Source organism: Schistocerca serialis, chromosome 1, assembly GCF_023864345.2.
Source record: "Schistocerca serialis cubense isolate TAMUIC-IGC-003099 chromosome 1, iqSchSeri2.2, whole genome shotgun sequence".
NCBI classification, from domain to species: domain Eukaryota; kingdom Metazoa; phylum Arthropoda; class Insecta; order Orthoptera; family Acrididae; genus Schistocerca; species Schistocerca serialis.
The window spans coordinates 811,110,027-811,129,987 of NC_064638.1; the positions used below are offsets into that span (position 1 = coordinate 811,110,027).

Genomic DNA, 19,961 nt, shown 5'->3' on the forward strand with positions numbered 1-19,961 from the left:
ATCCCCTGTCGATAGCACTAATTACTTCATGAATATAAAGAGCTAGTTGTGTTTCACAAGAACTATATTTTCTGAATCCGTGCTATGTGTCAATAAAACGTTTTCTTCGAGGTACTTCATAATGTTCGAATACAGTATATGTTCCAAAACCTTATCGACGTTAGCGATATAGGCCTGTAATTGAGAGGATTACTCCTACTTTCCTTTTGGGTACTGGTGTGACTTGAACAGTTTTCCAGTCTTTAGGTACGGATCTTTCTGTGAGCGATTGGTTGTATATTTTTGCTAAATATTGCGCTATTTTATCATCATACTCTGAGAGGAACCTGACTAATACCCATCTGGACCGGTGGCCTTGGCTTTGCTAAGTGATTTAAGCTGCTTTGTTACACAGAGGATATCTACTTCTATGTTTCTCATCTTGGCAGTTGTTCTTTACGACTATTGATTCAGAATGCACGATAAAAACAGAAAGTAGCTGATCTGCTGCCAGTGTCTACATGATATGCCTTGAAGACGAACGAATGAACACGAAAAACAGCCTCCTTCAACTTCAGTTTTCACCCTTTAGCCCGGACTATTCGTAATGCCCAGATATACCGGTGATTTTCTCTAGTATTCAATCACTTGCCACATTTCTTTGTTCGATATCTACCTTTATTACAAAAAATAAGAGGAACAAAAAGCTGAAAATCGGTTATTTCAGAAACTGGTTATTTTGAGCGGTTTTGTCATCTTCGAATGGCGTGTAAAAAGGCCGACAGCCATAAGCAAATGCAGATAGACTAAATTTTCATATTTCGTGTATGATTGGCGGATATCTTCAAATGTGGGTGAATGTAAAATAATGTCTGATAGAGAAAAAACACGGCAGTGTCCGTTTAAAATATTAGTGATGAACATCTTGAGCACCTCACATTGTTTAAATATTTAGGAGTAGTACAAAGGAGCGATAAGAAATGAGGTGAGCACCTGCAATCACTGTTTGCAAAGGCTAATGGACATAATATACAACATGGCCAAATCTAGAGTATGTCCTAAAGAACAGGCACCACGCATTCATATAACTGATACGCCTAGTTGGGCAATGGATCCACCTTCTGCAGTGCGGATGCACAAATACGTCCCATATCCCGTGGGAATCTCATAGTAACGAACATGGAATCAATGGACGGGGACTGAGGATACGTGGCGCTCGATGGAAGTGTGGATCGGCCGTGAGGAGTGAAGAGGCAGTTCGCGCAGCTGCGATAACGCTGTGTCCCGGGTGGCGCAATGGTTAACGCACCTCCCGCAGTAAGCAGAAGATCCTGGGTTCGAATCCTGGTCCGGTACACATTGTCACTCGTCGCCACTGATTCCGCGTAATGTCTAGCTGCAGCTGACACCAGTAACCACCACAGTTTACAAATTGAGAGTACTGTTTCAGCGTCTGGAGTTCAAATTAAGTGTGACCATGACAACAGACATAGACCAGGTAGAGCTCCAGCCTCTGTGCATAGCGGATATCAGCAGTAGCAGTAGCAGCTTATATGTTGCACGCACTCTGTATATGTTGTACGAAGTATGATATCTTAAATTACTTCTGAGTAGCAGATTATTTCTCTGTTTTTAATAGTGTTATTTATTCTGTTCTAAGAGTTAACTTACTAAAGGCAAGGCCTCCGGTCCAGATTATATACCGGTCAGGTTCCTCTCAGAGTATACTGATACAATAGCTCCATATTTAGCAATTATATACAACCGCTCGCTCACAGAAAGATCCGTACCTAAAGACTGGAAAATTGCTCAAGTCACACCAATACCCAAAAAGAGAAGTAGGAGTACTCCGCTGAATTACAGGCCTATATCACTAACGTTGATTTGCAGTAAAGTTTTGGAACATATACTGCATTCGAACATTATGAAGTGCCTCTAAGAAAACCATTTATTGACACGTAGCACGGATTCAGAAAATATCGTTCTTGTGGAACACAACTAGCTCTTTATACTCATGAAGTAATAAGTGCTATCGATAAGGGATGTCATATTAATTGCATATTTTTAGATTTCCAGAAGGGTTTCGACACCGTTCCTCACAAGCGTCTTGTAACCAAACTGCGTGCCTCAGTTGTGCGAGTGGATTCCTGATTTCCTGTCAGAAAGGTCACAGTTCGTAGTAATAGACGGAAAGTCATCGAGTAAAACAGAAGTTATATCCGGCGTTCCCCAAGGAAGTGTTATAGGTCCTCTATTGTTCCTGATTAACGACACATGAGACAATCTGAGTAACCGTCTTAGATTGTTTGCAGATGATACTGTCATTTACCGGCTTGTTAAGTTATCAGATGATCAAAACGACTTGCAAAATGATTTAGATAAGATATCTGTATAGTGCGAAAAGTGGCAATTGACCCTGAACGAGGAAAAGTGTGAAGTTATTCACATGAGTACTAGAAGAAATCAGCTAAATTTCGATTACGCGATAAGTCACACAAATCTGAAGGCTGTAAATTCAACTAAATACTTAGGGTAAGGTAGCGCCGAACCATCAGCATCGGATCAGACTCAACTGTGGGAGGGGATTATTGGTAACCGCGTTCTGTGAGCAGCCATCCATCCACAACGCCTCGCAGGCGAGGCAGTCCCCACGTCCTACGCAAGACCGTACCTCCCCTGCTAAAACACATGCGTCTGGCAATACAAGGGTAGTATGGCTACTACGTGATGGTGATCCAGCTCACTGCCCTTTCGATTGTAGAGTACCGACTAGTACCGACAGAACATTCCCATTTACCTGACGTGTTCTCAAGTGTGTTTTCACTCATAGAAACCTACACTGTGAAAAATAATTAATACTAACCTTCCAGTAGGTGAATCTCCCTTGGAGCATATTTCGGCCACGTGTGCGTATGACCTTTGTCTCAGGGGTTATTTCCCGCAGTCCTTCCCCATTTGGCAAAATCGCCCTGAATTTGTGTCTAAGAGTGGCGGCAGCGCGACTTACCGGCGCGTCATGTTGCAGGTGGTACCAGTTCCGGGTGGCGGCCGTCAACAGGAATGGCACCCGCGGCTTCTCGCAGCCCTCACCGCCGTTCCGGCTCTCTGCAGGTAGGGCCTGCCAGCCGCAGCGCATCAGTACTCAGCGCCCTGCACTGGCAGCATCGCCTGCTGCAGCACTACTTACCCACAACTTGCTGTCTCATGAAATGAGAACTGTCGCGGCTTATGTCATCGGTTAGACTGTCCGTTCAAGAGCATGTCTTTCACTACAAGTTCAAAATGACACAGTCCTTCTTAGCTTTCACGATGTTCTTTTTCGAGATAATGCATTATCTTATCAAATTCCGCTCAGTATCTCTCACCCATCCATTTACCTACTGGTGTTAAGTAAGAGATCCTGCAGGCAAGATCGCGCGCTGAAATATTTTTATTCTTTCAATGACCGGTTTCGACACAGTCTAGCTATCATCTTTGGATCTTCTGAGAATTATATTACTTTGCTTGAATCCCACATCCACAGCTAGAGCACTCTCCGTTTATAAAACAAAAGCCCCACATAATTTTGTCAGATACATAAAACAGAGTAAATAAAAAGTCCATCTCGCTAACACTGTGCCCCTGAGTAGAGGCACATCAGGAAAGCTGCTTTCCTGCTTTTATTTACACATTTTTATGTGTTTGGCAAGCCAGTGGGTGCCGTTGGTTTATAAATGGAGAGTGCTGTCGTTATGGTTGTGTTACTCGTGCAGAATAACATTACTTCCAGAAGATCGGAAGATGACAGGTAGACTGTGAGACTCATTGAGGAAAAAAATTTTTTCAACACGTGATCTTGGCTACAAAAACTGCAACATGTGCAACTTATACTTTTACCTTTTAATACTTCCTTTGGTATGTATGCCACTCTCACCTCTTTTCCTAATCAATAATACTAACTATCGTTTGATTTAAACTAGTTCGCATCTGACATGTAATGTTCAGACTTATGACGTTGCCGCGACAAGTACTACCTTCACGTAGACTTCAAAGCGATCCACCCTCCACCGCGACAGGAAATCATTTTTAAATTCTGTTACAAATATCGTGAAATAAATCTGAAATCCACGTATGCCTAGATCTGTATGGTGTATCTGAACATGAAAAAACCTTGAATAGGTACTACACGGATTTGTTGTAGTTTCGTATTTGTACTCAGTCTCAAGTTTCCGACGACTTAGTTTGTCGCCATCGTCAGGAATTATCTGCGGGCCGTGTCGTTCTTTATTTAAGTAGCCGAGTTATGGTATTGAAACCACATGACAAGATTCCGCTAACTATATAAAGTACTACACGGACTGCAGATAATTCCTGATGATGATGGCCGAGCGGTTCTAGGCGATTCAGTCTGGAACCGCGCGATCGCTACGGTCGCAGGTTCGAATCCTGCCTCTGGCGTGGACGTGTGTGATGTCCTTAGGTTAGTTAGGTTTAAGTAGTTCTAAGTTCTAGGGGACTGATGACCTCAAATGTTAAGTCCCATAGTGCTCAAAGCCATTTGAACCTGATGATGGTGACTGAGGAAGTCGTCGGAAACTTGGTATTACATACAAATGACACTGCAACTAATCAGCGAAATATTTGTGTAAGAATTTTCTCATGTCAAAAATCTATTCTGATAGTTTAATCAGGGCCAGAGCGATGTTTATGCTTTTGAAATGGGTAAAACTTTCCCGTCCGAGAAACAGCTTCCAAACTTTTCAAATCATATCTTGAAAACTCGCTGAAATACTTTTTTCACCAAATATCAAAATACTTTCGTGTCCGGAAAAGTTTCCGGAAAAGTGGCAGGCGCAGTGGAAGTGGCAGCACAGTGGGAGCCTATATTACCAGAATAGCCACCACCACTGGCGTACTGCTGCCGCGAACACCCCAGCCCAGTAGCTCCCAATTGCAGACTATTTTACATCTGACCGTACTGTCGGCCATTCTAAGATTTACTTTTTATTCTCAGTTTTTATACTGTGTCTTTTTTTATAGTTCAAACTTTCTGTCCTCCTTCAGATAATCAGTCTTTCTATCCTCCTTCAGATACATATTCTTCTTCACGTCTACATTATGTCTAAGTTCCTACATCGCACATAGCTACGTTGAGTGTGAATCAATTAGTTTAATAATCTTTCTCTTATCTGTATCACCAAGACTTAGCAAAAAAATGGTTCAAATGGCTTTGAGCACTATGGGACTTAACATCTATGGTCATCAGTCCCCTAGAACTTAGAACTACTTAAACCTAACTAACATAAGAACATCACACAACACCCAGTCATCACGAGGCGGAGGAAAGACAGCAAAAATTGAGTAAAAAAAGAAAAAGAAAATCTGACTGAATGTGCTGTAGAGCATTCCGAGGCATTCACTATAGCGTGAATTATGTTTAGTTATTATTAAGTAATACTCATTTTTTCCTATTGGACTCCTTACGTAAACTTTAATGCATTCAGTTCCCTTGTTCAAAACCAGCATTGATAATAACATATTATGGAAGAAATTTCAATAGTTTGTCATAAAATAAAGCTATTTCTCTTTCACACGCTCGCTTTTTACACGTTATTCTAATATTCAACAGCTTTTTCTCTTAGTAGTATATTTTATGTCATATTTTAATTCTTAAATGGTAATTTCTTTTATCATTGTCAGTGTTTTTACATTTTGGTGTAAAAACCAGCTCTGCGTTTTTAAAAACACAATAAAGAACTAGAAATCATGACAGGTCACCGAAATAAAGCTTGATTTACAACACAGCCGACAGCCGTAGTAGAACTATAAATCAAACTAGACAGAGTTTGTATGTCCTAGTTAACTGACGAGTCACGTTACAATGACCACCTTCACAGGTTGTCTGTAAGAATTTCATTAACTGTGAAGGCCAACTGTCATGATACAGGGTGACACCTCACCACCAAAATAAGCAACAATATTTTTGAAAAAAGAAATTCTCTATGGCTTTCCAAAGCAAGTGCACAGTCGGGGAATACTGTGTTGTCAGTGGAGAAGCAGTGACACCAGAACTGGGTGTTCAGGAGAGCCCAGTGACTTCGAACGTGGACTAGCCATTGGATGTCAGCTAAGCGACAAATCCATCAGGCACATTTCGAGCCTTCTAAAGCTGTCCAGGTCGGTGTTTGTGACTGCGATATGGAAACCCGGTGGAATTACCAAAGCTAAACCAAAACGGGACAGACATGATGTTCTTGGGGGACAGGGCGGTTGTGAAACATGGCAATAAATCTGTAGAAGGAATCACTCATGAGTTCCAGCGTGCTACCAGCGCTCAATTAGCGTATGGAGAATGGGGTACGATGCTCCTCATAAGCCATACATTTCTGTAGACCTAAGCGGCGCTTGAGGTGGTGTAAAGAGTGGCATCACTGGAGACTGAATCAATGGAAACGAGTGATTTCAAGTGATGACTCACGCTATACCCTGTGGCACTCCGATGGAAGGGTTTGGGATTGGCGGATGCGCAGCGAACGTTATCTGCCATCATGTGTAGTGCCAACAGTGAAGAGCCGAGCCGTGGTGTAACAGTATGGGGATGTTACTGGCGTTCAGGTCGTCGTCGCTTAAGAAAACGATAAATGTGAAAGGATATGGACACATTTGCAACATTAGAGCTACAGTTCGGAAACGATGACTGTTTCTATCGACATGACAATGAATCCTTTCATAAAACAGCATCTGTGAGGCGATGGTTTGTGAACAACATTATTGAAATAGATTGGCCCGTTCACAGTCCCGACCTGAAACCAAAGGAACGCTTTTGAGAGGAGTTCCAACTTCAACTTCGCACCAGGTCCCTGTGCCCAACACCGCTACTTTAAATGGCTTCGGCTCCTGTGGAAGAATGGTCTACCATTTCTCCACAGTCAGTTGGACGCCTCACTGAAAGTGTTCACGCCGCCAAAACAGGCGAATGGAGGACATACCCCGTATTCACTAATAGGCTCTGTATGCTTTCGATCAAATAGTGTATTTGTAGCACGTCACCAGAAGCCACCTGGATACAGACACGGGAGACCGAGAAAGGAATCATACACTGACGTCCTAGGACGGTCTTGAAGCGCCACTGTATGATAACAAAAAATGTAGTGTGGCAGCACAACCTGATGCAAGTCTTTCACTTGGACGCCACATTGGCTACTTGCGTGTCCTTAAAACCAACAGAACTCGATTTTCGCCAATTACCCGTCCGAGTATTAACTGGGCCCTATGTTGCCTAACTTCGTTGATCAGAAGGGAACTGGTGTTACCAACGTCGCAAGGCCGTTGGCTGTTGTGTGATAAGTGAAGACAGAATGTTGTTGCCTATAGAGCTGGAAGAAGGGGGCTCAAGTGATGCACTGGAACAAATATACCGTAGGCTGACTCTCATAGCTGCACTGTTTACGCAAACTGTCGTAACTCTGTCGATTTTCACCTCTCATTCACCTACTGAGCGGCTACGTGTGTTTCTAATTGGCCTGGCCATTGGGGATTAACTGAAATGTCTGTATCTGTATTGAAACATGTGGAACATCATTTTAGTTCTGGGGACAAAGCCTTGTTTCCACACTTTATGCAAACTGTAGTAACTCTGTCAGTTTTCGCTATTCACTCTTATGTTGAGCAGCGATGTGTGTGTCTCACAGGCCTCATCATTGTGGATGAATAATTTCTGTACCTGTATTGGAACATGTGGAACGTTACATCAGTTTTGGGGACGAAGCATTGTTTTTGTACTTGGACACGAGGCCAACAGTTACAGTGTATCACGGACACCGGAAACTGGGTGGTAGAAGGTCCTTTCATGCGAGCGCCGGGAAAATACAGGCCTCACGCGTCCCGCCATCATTGATCTTCCAAAGCCGCTACTAACTTGTCACCCTTCGTGGTCTACGACGTCCATACCATTGTGCTCACCACTTTCAGCCGTCCTACGCAAAGAAATCGGCGTAAGAAGTGGTATTTAGAGCAGTCGACTTTTGAGACATGTCTGGCTAAAAATGGTTCAAATGGCTCTGAGCACTATGGGACTTAACAGCTGTGGTCATCAGTCCCCTAGAACTTAGAACTACTTAAACCTAACTAACCTAAGGACATCACACACATCCATACCCGAGGCAGGATTCGAACCTGCGACCGTAGCAGTCGCGCGGTTCCGGACTGCGCGCCTAGAACCGTGAGACCACCGCGGCCGGCAGACATGTCTGGTTCCTCATGACAACGATGACAGTATGTAGGGTGCAAATCGAGTGTTCATACAAGGGAATTTCAAAAAGTAAGTTACACATTATTATGGGAGGCCAAATAATATTACTGAATGCTGCAATAGATTTGAAAGTGATGACACTATTTTTCTAGATAGATAGCCACCAAGTCTCTGTAAACAACAGTCAGAATGCTCTACCAATCATTCAGTTCCTAGACGACAGAAATCGGCTGACTGCTCATAGAGCCGTTCGAGAATATTATATGAACGTCGTTATCATTGGAAAATCGCTTTCCTTCAGGTTTGCTTTCAGTTTGCCGAAAACCTGGAGATCGATGAATCAAGACATGGAGTTTTCGATCAGCATCACTATATCCGTAAGGCCTCTGTCAATTTACTCGCACCATTTCACTATGGCCGAACATGACATGGCATTTGGTCCATATACTGAAAGAATTTCATGGTGAATCTGTGTAAAATTTGTATATTTTGCCCACAAGTATCGCACTATGCAGCGTACTTCAACTCTGAAGTACATTACTATTTGTCACGCTACTTCAGTCGCGCCCTGTAATGTGCGTGTTGTACATAGGAAAGTAGAATTGTATCTACATAAAATTTTGAATGTCTGCTTTTTCTGACAATGCTCCACCCGTTTTGCCCAATTGTATTGATGTGGGATGATGTGTGTAAGTTATTTTCTGAAATCCCTTCGATTAATTTAAAGTCATAATAAAACATGACACAGTAACATGGAAATACTGACAGTATAAATGGAAGAAAGTGCCACTTTCGCGATTTGGGGACGCGAGACAGCCTCTTATCCACAACGCTCGTGGATTAACAAGGAGGGCTGCTAAGATGACCAGCCAGTATATGCTGAATGAGATTTTCACTCTGCAGCGGAATGTTCGCTGATATGAAACTTCGTGGCACTTTAAAACTGTGTGCCGGTCTCAGACTCGAACTCAGGAGCTTTGCCTTTCGCGGGCAAGTGCTCTAGCATCCTAGCTACCCAAGCACGATTCAGGCCGCGTCCTCACAGCTTTACTTCTGCCAGTACCTCGCCTCCTAACTTCCAAACTTTACAGAAACTCTCCTGCGAACCTTGCACTTGTCCACGAAAGGCAAAGGTCCCGCCCGAGTCTCGGTCCGGCACACAGTTTTAATCTGCCAGGAAGTTTCAAGCCAGTATATGATTTTTACATGGTCTTCTTCATTCAGCTAGGTGAATAAGAGGCTGATAATCAAGCCTCACTTCAAATACACGCTACGCAAACATTCCTGACGCATTTCACACTGTCACACTGGATATGAGATTTAGTGTCGTCACAGACGGATAGTGTACACAACTTCCACCCTGGGGGTGGTGGTGGCGTCGGGAAGAGCATGTGGCCACTAACTGTCACAAACATTACCAAAACCTACATAATAATGACGACCTCATAGAGACACAGAAAAAAGGCAAAGAAGAAGGAGACATGGAATAAATTAATTAGCTGAAAACAGCCCTCTTGTACATGTCATATTCCCAACAGACTCTGAGAAAATAGAAGGCATCCTCTCGCCTCGCTGGAAAGCTACCCATAAAGTTATTTTAATAGGAGCGTATCAGGTGGTGAGGGTGATGGTAGTGTGACAAGAGTGTACAGGGTGATTTAGCGGCCTCTATCGATGGGTTTTATGCAAACCAAACGTCTTCAAATACGACTTGCAAGATTTTAGTATTCTCTCACTCACTGCATAGAAACTATCACTCCTAGAGATAAAATGAACAGGACCTTTTTGTGGGAAATTTAATGTAGTTAAATTTTGACCTGTGATACTTTTACGCTAAGTGTGTAATTTTCGAATTATTCAATAAATGTACAAAAGTGACTTTCAAACGCGTTTTTCTTCAATACCTCGAAAACTTTTGTGTCCAGCGCTAACGCATCCCACAGTAAAATGATCCTCTATATTTGCTGTGGAGCTGGGTGTTGTGAGGCGGCACGTGTGGTGTTTGGCTGCAGCGCCGCGGCCGCCCGGTATGCCGGAGCAGCTGAGCGTGGGGCGGCTGTCGGCCGGCGAGAACGGCACGCTGCGCGGCGAGCTGACGTGGCGGCCGCCCGCCGAGTCCGACCTGCCGGTGGCCAGGTACCGCGTCTACTGGAGCCGCGAGCTGGAGCCAGCGCGCTCGCTGCTCGTCAAGCAGCACACCGTGCCCAGGGTGAGTCCTCCAGCTACAGCCAGCCTAGTCTGCGTATTCACACATAAACAGCTTTTCGCATGCCGCTTCACCCACATGCGTGTATAGCGTAGATACTATGCACAACATTCTTATTCTCTGCTGTATTACACTGTACGGCTCCAAAGACGATGACAATTTTATCTGTGGTATTTACACATGTGCTACGATCGTGAGTCACACGTTGACAAAAACACTGGCTCCTTGCAACTCCTTCTAGCGCAATCTTGTTGACAAACTGAACAGCGTAAATAAGAGACAAATCGCGCTTCTTATCGTACTTGTAAGGTTGGTTGGTTGTTTGGGGGAAGAGACCAAACAGCGAGGTCATCAGTCTCATAGGATTAGGGAAGGACGGGGAAGGAAGTCGGCCGTGCCCTTTCAGAGGAACCATCACGGCATTTGCCTGGAGCGATTTAGGGAAATCACGGAAAACCTAAATCAGGATGACCGGACGCGGGATTGCGTCGTCCTCCCGAATGCGAGTCCAGTGTGCTAACCACTGCGCCACCTCGCTCGGTGCTTGTAAGGTATTCCAAATCAACTAAGTACAGGAAAGAAATGCCAACAGGCCATTTTAGAAAATTTGTACCTATCAGCCTCTTCTCACATTCAACCCTAACCCAAGCGGTAGTAGGGGTATCTCACTCTCACATATTTTTATATAAAAAATTGATCACGTATACTCCAAATTTGGCTGCGTTGTGCTTTTAAGTTGCCAGTTTTCACTCCCAACCTCAACCGTAGGGATATTTAGAAGAGTCTTACAGTCATGAAAATTTTTTCTAGGTTGCAAGTGATATATTTGCCCAGTTTGCTAGAAACTGCTTCAGGTTCTGTGGAGATGGGCTAATATGTTCTGTCTTAGCAATCCTCTCTCGCCTCCCCTCCGCCCCCGCCACCCCCCCCCCCAAACACACACACACACACACACACTTATGGGAAAAACGTTTTCAGGGCTGTTACCAATGAGCCTAGCAACCCCAACAACTATGGAATCGATACTATTCGTCGCTATCGAATACTTTTTCATATTGTCACGACTTTTCGTCACCACTGCCAGTTCTGGGGTGGCAGGGAGGAATATATTATCCACACAGCATATTATAGAAGTAATGAAAATAATTACCCATGTACATAGAAAAATATGGATGAAATTGCTGTAGCCATTCCTCAGAGATACTTATACGTTACCCCATTTTCACCCCCATCTCTACTGAAAGTTGGATGTCATTACACAGTGCTTCTTTCCATATAGTAAATGAGCCTTGTATCTTCAATCAAGTAGGTTAAAAGTAGATGTAAAACATACTTGCATATTTATATACATTCATACACAAACATACATTTTTATAGTATACTGATTTCTTACCCACAACTTGGTCTGTGCACATGTATGTCACAAATATTGCACACATCTACTCTATTCTTCTCTCTCTCCATTTCCGCCTCCCCATTGCCTTCATTCCCCCCTCCTCATCTCTCACTCCATTCTCTCCTCCTCAACTCTCTGTCTGTCCTCCTCCATCTTCCCCTTTCTCTCTCCATCTGTTCCTCCACCTTTTCTCTGTCCATTTCATCCTCCCCCTCTAATTTCATCTCCCCTGCTCCACTTGCTGTCCATCTCCTCCATCCTCACTCTATGTCCTTCTCATCCATTTTCCTGATAATCTCCTCTACCTCCTCTGTCCAGCTCCTTCCACCCTATCTTTTGGGAAAATCTCCTCCCTCCCCCTCTATATGTCCATCTTCCCCTTCCTCCTCTCTCTATCCATTTCCTCGCTGCACCTCCCTGTGTCCATCTCCTCCTCTTCATACTCTTGGTCCACCTCCCTCATTTGTCCATCTCCTCCTCCTCTCTCTAAGTCGATCACTTTCTTCACTATGTCCATCTTCTCTCCCCCTCCCTCTGACCATCTCCACATCTTCCTGCTTGTTGCCCATCTCCTCCATGCCAACTCTCTGCCCCTCTCTTCCCCCCTCTCTCCTCCATCTCCTCCTTACCCCTTTCTCTATCCACCACCTGCCCCTGTCTGTTCAACTCCCTCATCACTATCTCTCTGGTAATATCCTACTTCCTCCATGTCAGTGTCCATCTTGTTCCTTACACTCTAAATCGGTGTCATCCTCCTCCCACTCTTTCTCCTTCAAATCATTTCCTGTCTCTTGACCATGTTCCCCTCCCCTCATTTCCTCTCTTCCCCTCTCTATGTCTATATTCACACCTCTCTATTCTCTCTCCAAGTCTCAACTCTGCCCATCTTCTCCTCCCCTCTCTCAATTAATCTCCTGCTCCTGCCTCTGTCCATCTGCACCTCCCTCCTCCCTTTGTGTCCAAGTCCTCCTACACGGTCTCACTCTGTCCCACTCTCCACACCTCTTGCTCTGCCTGTCTACTCCTACCCCTTTCTCACTCCAACTGCCCCTCCCCCATCTCTCTGTCCATCCACCTCCTTCTCTCTCACTATTATCCCCATTTGCCTCTTTCCATCCATCCCTCTTCCCACACTCTCTGTTATTCTCATCCTGCCCCCCTTTCTGTCAACCTTCTCATCCTCTTTACCTGTCAGTCTCCTTCTCCAGTCTCTCTTTGGTCATTTCCTTCAATACCTCCCTCTTCCCACACTGTTATTCTCATCCTGCCCCCCTTTCTGTCAACCTTCTCATCCTCTTTACCTGTCAGTCTCCTTCTCCAGTCTCTCATTGGTCATTTTCTTCAATACCTCCCTATACCCATCTCCTGCTCAACCCTCCCTATCTGTCCATCACCTCCTCGCATCTCACTCTGCCTATCTCAACTTCTCCCTTCTGTCAGCCAGTCTCCTACTCCCCCTCTTTCTGTTTACATCTTCCTCCCCCATATCTCTATCCATCTACACCTCCCGAACCTTCAGTAAATTTCCTGCTTCTCTCTCTGTAAGTCCATCTCCTCCTCCCTCTCCCTCTGTCCATCTCCTCTTTCCGCTTCTCACATTCAGTCTTCTCCTCTGTCTTCTCTCTGTCCATCTCCTTCTCCCCCTCCTCTGTCCTTTGCCTCCTTCTTCTTGCAATCAATCAGTTCCAACTCCCTCTCACTGGTCATCTCTTGCATCACCCTCTCTGACAATATCCTGCTCCTGCACTCTCTGTGTCTGCCCACCCCCTCCTTCCCCACTCTCCATCCATATCTGGCTTCCCGCTGTTGCTGTCCATTTCTTCCTTCCCCACTCTCAGTCGATCTCCTCCTACCCTCTCTCTGTTCATCTTCTCATGCCTCTCTCTATCCATCCCCTGCCTCTCTCCCTGTCTACTCTAGTTGTCCATCTCCTCCCTCCCCTCTCTCTCTTCATCTTCTTCTTCCCTTGTTTCTGTCCATCTCCTCCTTATCCTGAGCACGGCCTCCTCCTCTTTATCTGTCATTCTCTGCTTTCCCCTGCACATCTACTCATCCCCTCTCTCCATTCTTTGCCTTCTCCCCCCCCCCTCTCTCTCTCTCCATTTCCTTCTCTCCCTTTCTGACCATCTCTTGCTCCCACTCTCTCTGTCCATTTCGTCCTCCCCCTCACTGTCCATCTCCTTCTTCTCACTATCTGAGTGCATCCCTTCCTTCGCCCCCACTCTGTCACTTTTCTTGTTGTCCTCCACCCTTTCCTGTCCACCATCTGCCCCCTACATAAGATTCATACTTCTTCCCTCAAAATATATTTCTCCAGGTAGTAGGAATTACGTGTGCCAAGTATTGCTGAAATTTATCCAAGGGCTTAGGACGAGCTTTTCACCCACAGCTTCACACATGTACGCACATATCACATATATTTCATTTATATTTAACATATTTCACACATATCTGTAAGTCATATTGCCCCTGTAACAATAGCGAATTTCTCATTGCGGTTTCATTATCACACAGTTTAATGTTTTTTGACGTCATATCTCCTGATCTATAAGTTGTATAATTATATAATTTTGTAGGTGCACTCAGCGGGATATGGGGATACTGTCTGCAACATTTTTAGCAAACAGAACTAGTACCAGAAAATTAATAAATTAAAACATCATAGATTTTGAGAACATTGTACAGAAGCATAACAGTGATCTGATGAAATAATAGGGCTAAAACATCAGTCTTGATCGCGTATGTAAGTAATGAGAGAGTACTGAACAGAATTATTGAGACAAGAAGTTTGTAGCACAACTTGACCAAAAGGAGGGATAGGTGGTAATACACATTCTGAGACATCAAGGCATCATCAATTTACTGTCGGAGAGAAATGTAGTGGGTAAAAATCGAAGGAGCCCAAGAAATGAATACAGTAAGCAGATTCAGAAAAATGTAAGTTGCAGTAGTTATGCGGAGATGAAGAGGTTGGTTGGTTTTGGGAAAAGAGACCTAACAGCGAGGTCATCGGTCTCATCGGATTAGGGAAGGAAGTCGACCGTCCCCTCTCAGAGGAACCATCCTGGCATTTGCCTGGAGCGATTTAGGGAAATCACGGAAAACCTAAATCAGGATGGCCGGACGCGGGATTGAACCGTCGTCCTCCCGAATACGGGTCCAGTGTGCTAGCCACTGCGCCACCTCGCTCGGTGGAGATGAAGAGGCTGGCACAGGATAGAGCAGCACGGAGAGCTGCATCAAACCAGTCTTCGGATGGAATATAACAACAACAACAAAAACAACCGTCTAGATCCCAATAATATCTTATTAAAAAATAAAAATATTGCGATCAAGACTCCTGTTTTAACCCTATTATTTCATCAGATCACTGTTGCGCCTCTGTACAATGTTTTCAAAATTTATGTTTTAATTTATTAATTTTCTGGTACTAGCTCTGTTTGCAACAAATTTCGCAGGGGATACCATATGCCGCTTCTCTTCTTTAGAAATGTTTTTCTTGCCATTGACAGTCTACATTTTATATCATCTCTACTTCGGCCATCAGGTATTTTACTGGCCAAATTGCAAAACTCATTTACTACTTTCACTACATCCTATTATCCTTGTTTTGCTTTTGTTGGTGATCATCTGATGTCCTCCTTTCAAGACACTGTCCATTCCGTTCAACTGGTCTTCCAAGCCATTTGCTGTCTCTGACATAATTACAATGTCAATGGCAAACCTCAACGTTTTTATTTCTTCTCCCTAAACTTTAATTCTTATTCCAAATCTTTCTTTGGTTTTCTTTATGGCTTGTTCAGTGTACATATTGAATAACATCGGTCATAGACTACAACCCTGTCTCACTCCCTTCTCAACCATTGCTTCCCCTTCAGGCCCTTCGGCTCTTATAACTGCCATCTGGTTTCTGTTCAAAATGTTCAAACGTGTTTGAAATCTTATGGGACTTAACTGCTAAGGTCATAAGTCCCTAAGCTTACACACTACTTAACCTAAATTATCCTAAGGACAAGCACACATACATCCACGCCCGAGGGAGGACTCGAACCTCCGCCGGGACCAGCCGCACAGTCCATGACTGCAGCGCCTACACCGCTCGGCTAATCCCACGCGGCTCTGGTTTCTGTACACGCTATAAATAGCCCTTCGCTCCCTATATTTTACCCCTGCTGCCTTCAGAATTTCAAAGAGAGTATTCCAGTCAACAATGTCAAAAGCTTCCTCTAGATCTACAAATGCTATAAATGTAGATTGGGCGCTACTTAACCTATATTCTAAGGGAAGTCGTAGGGCCAGTACTGCCTCACGTATTTCTATATTTCTCAATAATTCAAACTGATCTTTCCCGTGGTCGGCCTCTGCCAATTTTCCCATTATTCTGTAAAGAATTGTTAACATTTTCCAGTCATGACTTATTAAACCGATAGTTCGGTGATCTTCACAACTGTTAGCAGGTGATCTGTTTGGAGTTGGATTTACTACATACCTTCTTGAAGTCTGAGGCTATTTCGCCTGCCTCATATATCTTGCACACCAGATGGAAGGGTCTGGGATGGCTGGCTCTCCCAAGGCTACCAATAGTTCTAACGGAATATCGTGTACCGCCGGGGCCTTGTTTCGACCTAGATCTTTTAGAGCTTTGTCAAATTCTTCTCGCAGTATCACATCTCCCATATCACCTTCATCTACGTCCCCCTTCTATAATATTGCTTTCAATTTCATCTCCCTTGTATAGGCACTCTGTATACTCCTTCCACGTTTCCGCTTTCCGTTTTTTGCTTAGGACTGGTTTACCATCTGAGCTCTTGATGTTCATACAGCTGCTTCTTTTCCCAAAGGCCTGTTTAAATTTCCTGTCAGCGGTATCTATCCTTCCTGTGGTGAAATATTGTTCTGAATCTTTATATTTGTCCTCTGTCCATTCCTGATTAGCAATTCTCCACTTTCTGCCAATCTAATTTTTTAAACGTTTGTATTCCCTTTCGTTCGCTTCATCTGTTTCATTTTCGAATTTCCTCCTTTCGTCAATTAAATTAAGTGTGTTTTGTGTTATCCAAGGATTTCTACTAGGCGTTATCTTTTTACCTATTTGATCCTCTGTTGCCTTCACTATTTCACCTCTTGATGCTTTCCATTCGTCTTCTACTGTATTCTTTCCCCTGTTCTAGTCAGCCGTTGCCTAACGCTCCCTCTCAACAACCTCTCGATCTTTCTACTTAACCAGGTCACATCTCCTTAATTTCCTACCTTTTTCCTGTTTCTTCAGTTTTATTCTACAGTTCATGACGAATAAATTGTGGTCAGAGGCCATATCTGACCCCGGAAAAATCTTACAATTTAAAATCTGGTTCCTAAATATCTGTATTATACTACAGTGCAGGATATGGGCTTCGTGTCTATCTTAGCCACGATAATGGGTTTACTATGCTGTTCTAGTACCTTACACTCATTTCTATTTTTTTAGTAATTATTAAACCCACTCCTGCATTAACCCTTTTTGATCTTGTATTCACTTGTCCAGAAGTCCTGTTCCTCCTACCACTGAACTTCACTGATTCCCACTCTATTTAAATTCAACCTAACCGTTAACCTTCTTAAATTTTCTATCCCACCAGCCCGATGAATGGATATAATATTCCACACTCCGATCCGTAGAATACCGAGCTTATTTCTGCTGATGACGACATCCCCCTGAGTAGTCACCACCTGGAGATCGAATGGGGGACTATTTTATCTTCGGAATATTTTACGCAAGAGGACGCCATCATCATTTAACCGTACAGTAGAGCTGCATGTCCTCGGGATAAATTACGGCTGTAGTTTCCTGTTGTTTTCAGCTGTTCGCAGTACCAGCACTGCAAGGCCGTTTTGGTTGATGTTACAAGGCCAGATCAGTCAGTCACTAGACTATTGTCTCTGCAACTACTGGAAGGCTGCTGCCCCTCATCAGGAGCCACACGTTTGTCTGGCCTCTCAACAGATACCCCATCCGTTGTGGTTGCACCTACGGTACGGCCGCCTGTATCGCTGAGGCACGCAAGCCAACCCACATACTGCAACGTCCATTGTTGTTTTATCCGAGCTGAAACGTCATGCCTGATGCGGCAGTTCAAGTGCATGAACAGTGAAAATTTAGTAAGGTATAAACTTGTTTCCTTTCATCATTTTGTGGAGTATTTCAGCGAAAAAACGTTTCGTAAAAGTTTGAAAATGTGTGTAAAGTTTGTTGCAAGTCACTAAGTGCGCTTATTCTCAAATACCGAATGAATAAATTCTGAGCATTCGCTACATGTCTTTTTCACCCTCCCTTCCCCCTCATCACTCTTACAGGTAGATGGTTATTACATCATAAGGTGCTTCTTCTAGACAGTATGTAATATGTGCACCAAGTTTGGTTCAAACATATAAACATTTTTTTAATATCTATGGATGTAGATACAGATAGGTACGTGGTGTTATAGAAATGATGAGCTCTTGAGAGGTGTTAGTATTCATCCAAGCAAGAAAAACAACACTATTAAACATGGGTCTCGAAACGAATATTTTCTGGGATCTGAAAACTTGTTCATAGTAGACGTTCGATTGCTGCTACGAGCACAGTCGGCGCATTACTTCTCCATAAACTTATTTAACGGTGTCTGTTGATGTATTTCTATATCATAGTAGTTTAGCTTGACATTACTCCGAGTATTAAGCTGTATACAGTCAGCTGTCTGGTACGAATTTTGTTGTACTGTAGATTCGCTTGTATTAGTGTGTGTTACTGTACAGTAGACTACTCGCAAATTTGAGAATGCAAGGAGTATCATAGCTAACAACACAAACTGGCTGGAACACCTGAAAGCTTACGATAATGTAAGCAAAAGCGTTCTAGTGAAACCGCTCCAGAAACGAGCCGATTGTCGTAGGATCAGTACAAATGTATTTGCAGTATAAACATTTCTATTGTTTCATTCCATGTAGGCTTTCACGGCCGGCGTCTTTATCAGTAAACTCTTCCGGGCTAAGTTGCCGTGGTCGATCTGTAGAACTTCTTCTCCCTGACGTTTCGTTCTCAACTACGGAGAACATCTTCCGAGGTGAGTCGACTCACCTCGGAAGATGTTCTCCGTAGTTGAGAACGAAACGTCAGGGAGAAGAAGTTCTACAGATCGACCACGGCAACTTAGCCCGGAAGAGTTTACTGATAAATTTCTATTGTTTCCTTCTGTCTGGCTACACTTCCAGCCAAGATCTATCTTTATAAAATTTGTAATGCTTCTTCAGCACGTTACAACCCGTTGTACCTGTTAAAGGAGGCGTTCCACGTGTCGTCCTTGCAGTTCAATGCAACGCAGCACTCGTGTTTGAAGTCAGTTACGAACTGTTTCAAACAAGCCCGGATCAATTCGAAAAGCTTGATAAGACCGTACAATTCGCTACGCTAGTTCTCCAGCCGTATCAACTGGAGTACTGCACGCTTCACTTTTTACATGAACCCAGACAGGAAAATCTCGAGGCTCTAGACCAGGTGATCTTCGAGAGCAAGGTAAAGGCTCTGCTCGAACTACCCATCTTGGACCAGACTGACGCCTCAGATACCATCTTACACCAACAGGGTGCTACTGTCGCACCATGCATGTGCTACACTCGCCAAACATGGACCGTGGGTGAAATTTGTCCCATTTACATGGGGTTTAATTCGAAAGTGTACATTTGAAACATTTTTTACTATCTATTACAATATTATATACAGAAGTCAGTGTCGGCTCGAACCAACCACATATTCGCAATCATCTCGCAAAGGGCTGCGTTTTAGATCCAAGTTTACTGGAACTTCTACTATCGTATGCATCTGTGTATCATGCTGTCTTTACTTAGACAAATGTTCGTTCTTTTTTGGTTACTATTAACACTATTTCTACATACAAATGATTCAGCGCATATATTTTTTCACTTTTGCGCACCTTTTTAGCAGTCGAAGCCCACCACTGCATAAGCGAAAGGCGGATATGATATTGTGGTACGGTTTAGAAAACTGATGTAGCCTGCTTGCCCTTGCACTCTGACGGGCAGCTGACTGGTAGCAGCGTAAGGCGTCAGACTTTGTCTTGTCTTGGCTGTATTTGAACAATCCACATTATCTTCAGAAGGTCCAGGCCCTAATG

General features: G+C 43.8%; 1 protein-coding gene across 1 annotated transcript in view; it reads left to right on the forward strand.

Moving 5' to 3' along the window:
- The window catches only part of LOC126435797 (anosmin-1), a 297,027-nt gene that overhangs the window by 253,257 nt on the left and 23,809 nt on the right, over positions 1–19,961 (forward strand). The window contains exons 4-5 of the mRNA XM_050090466.1: positions 3,005–3,090; positions 10,222–10,418. Of these exons, the coding sequence (XP_049946423.1) occupies positions 3,005–3,090; positions 10,222–10,418 (283 nt within the window). The remainder of the gene's footprint in view (positions 1–3,004; positions 3,091–10,221; positions 10,419–19,961) is intronic.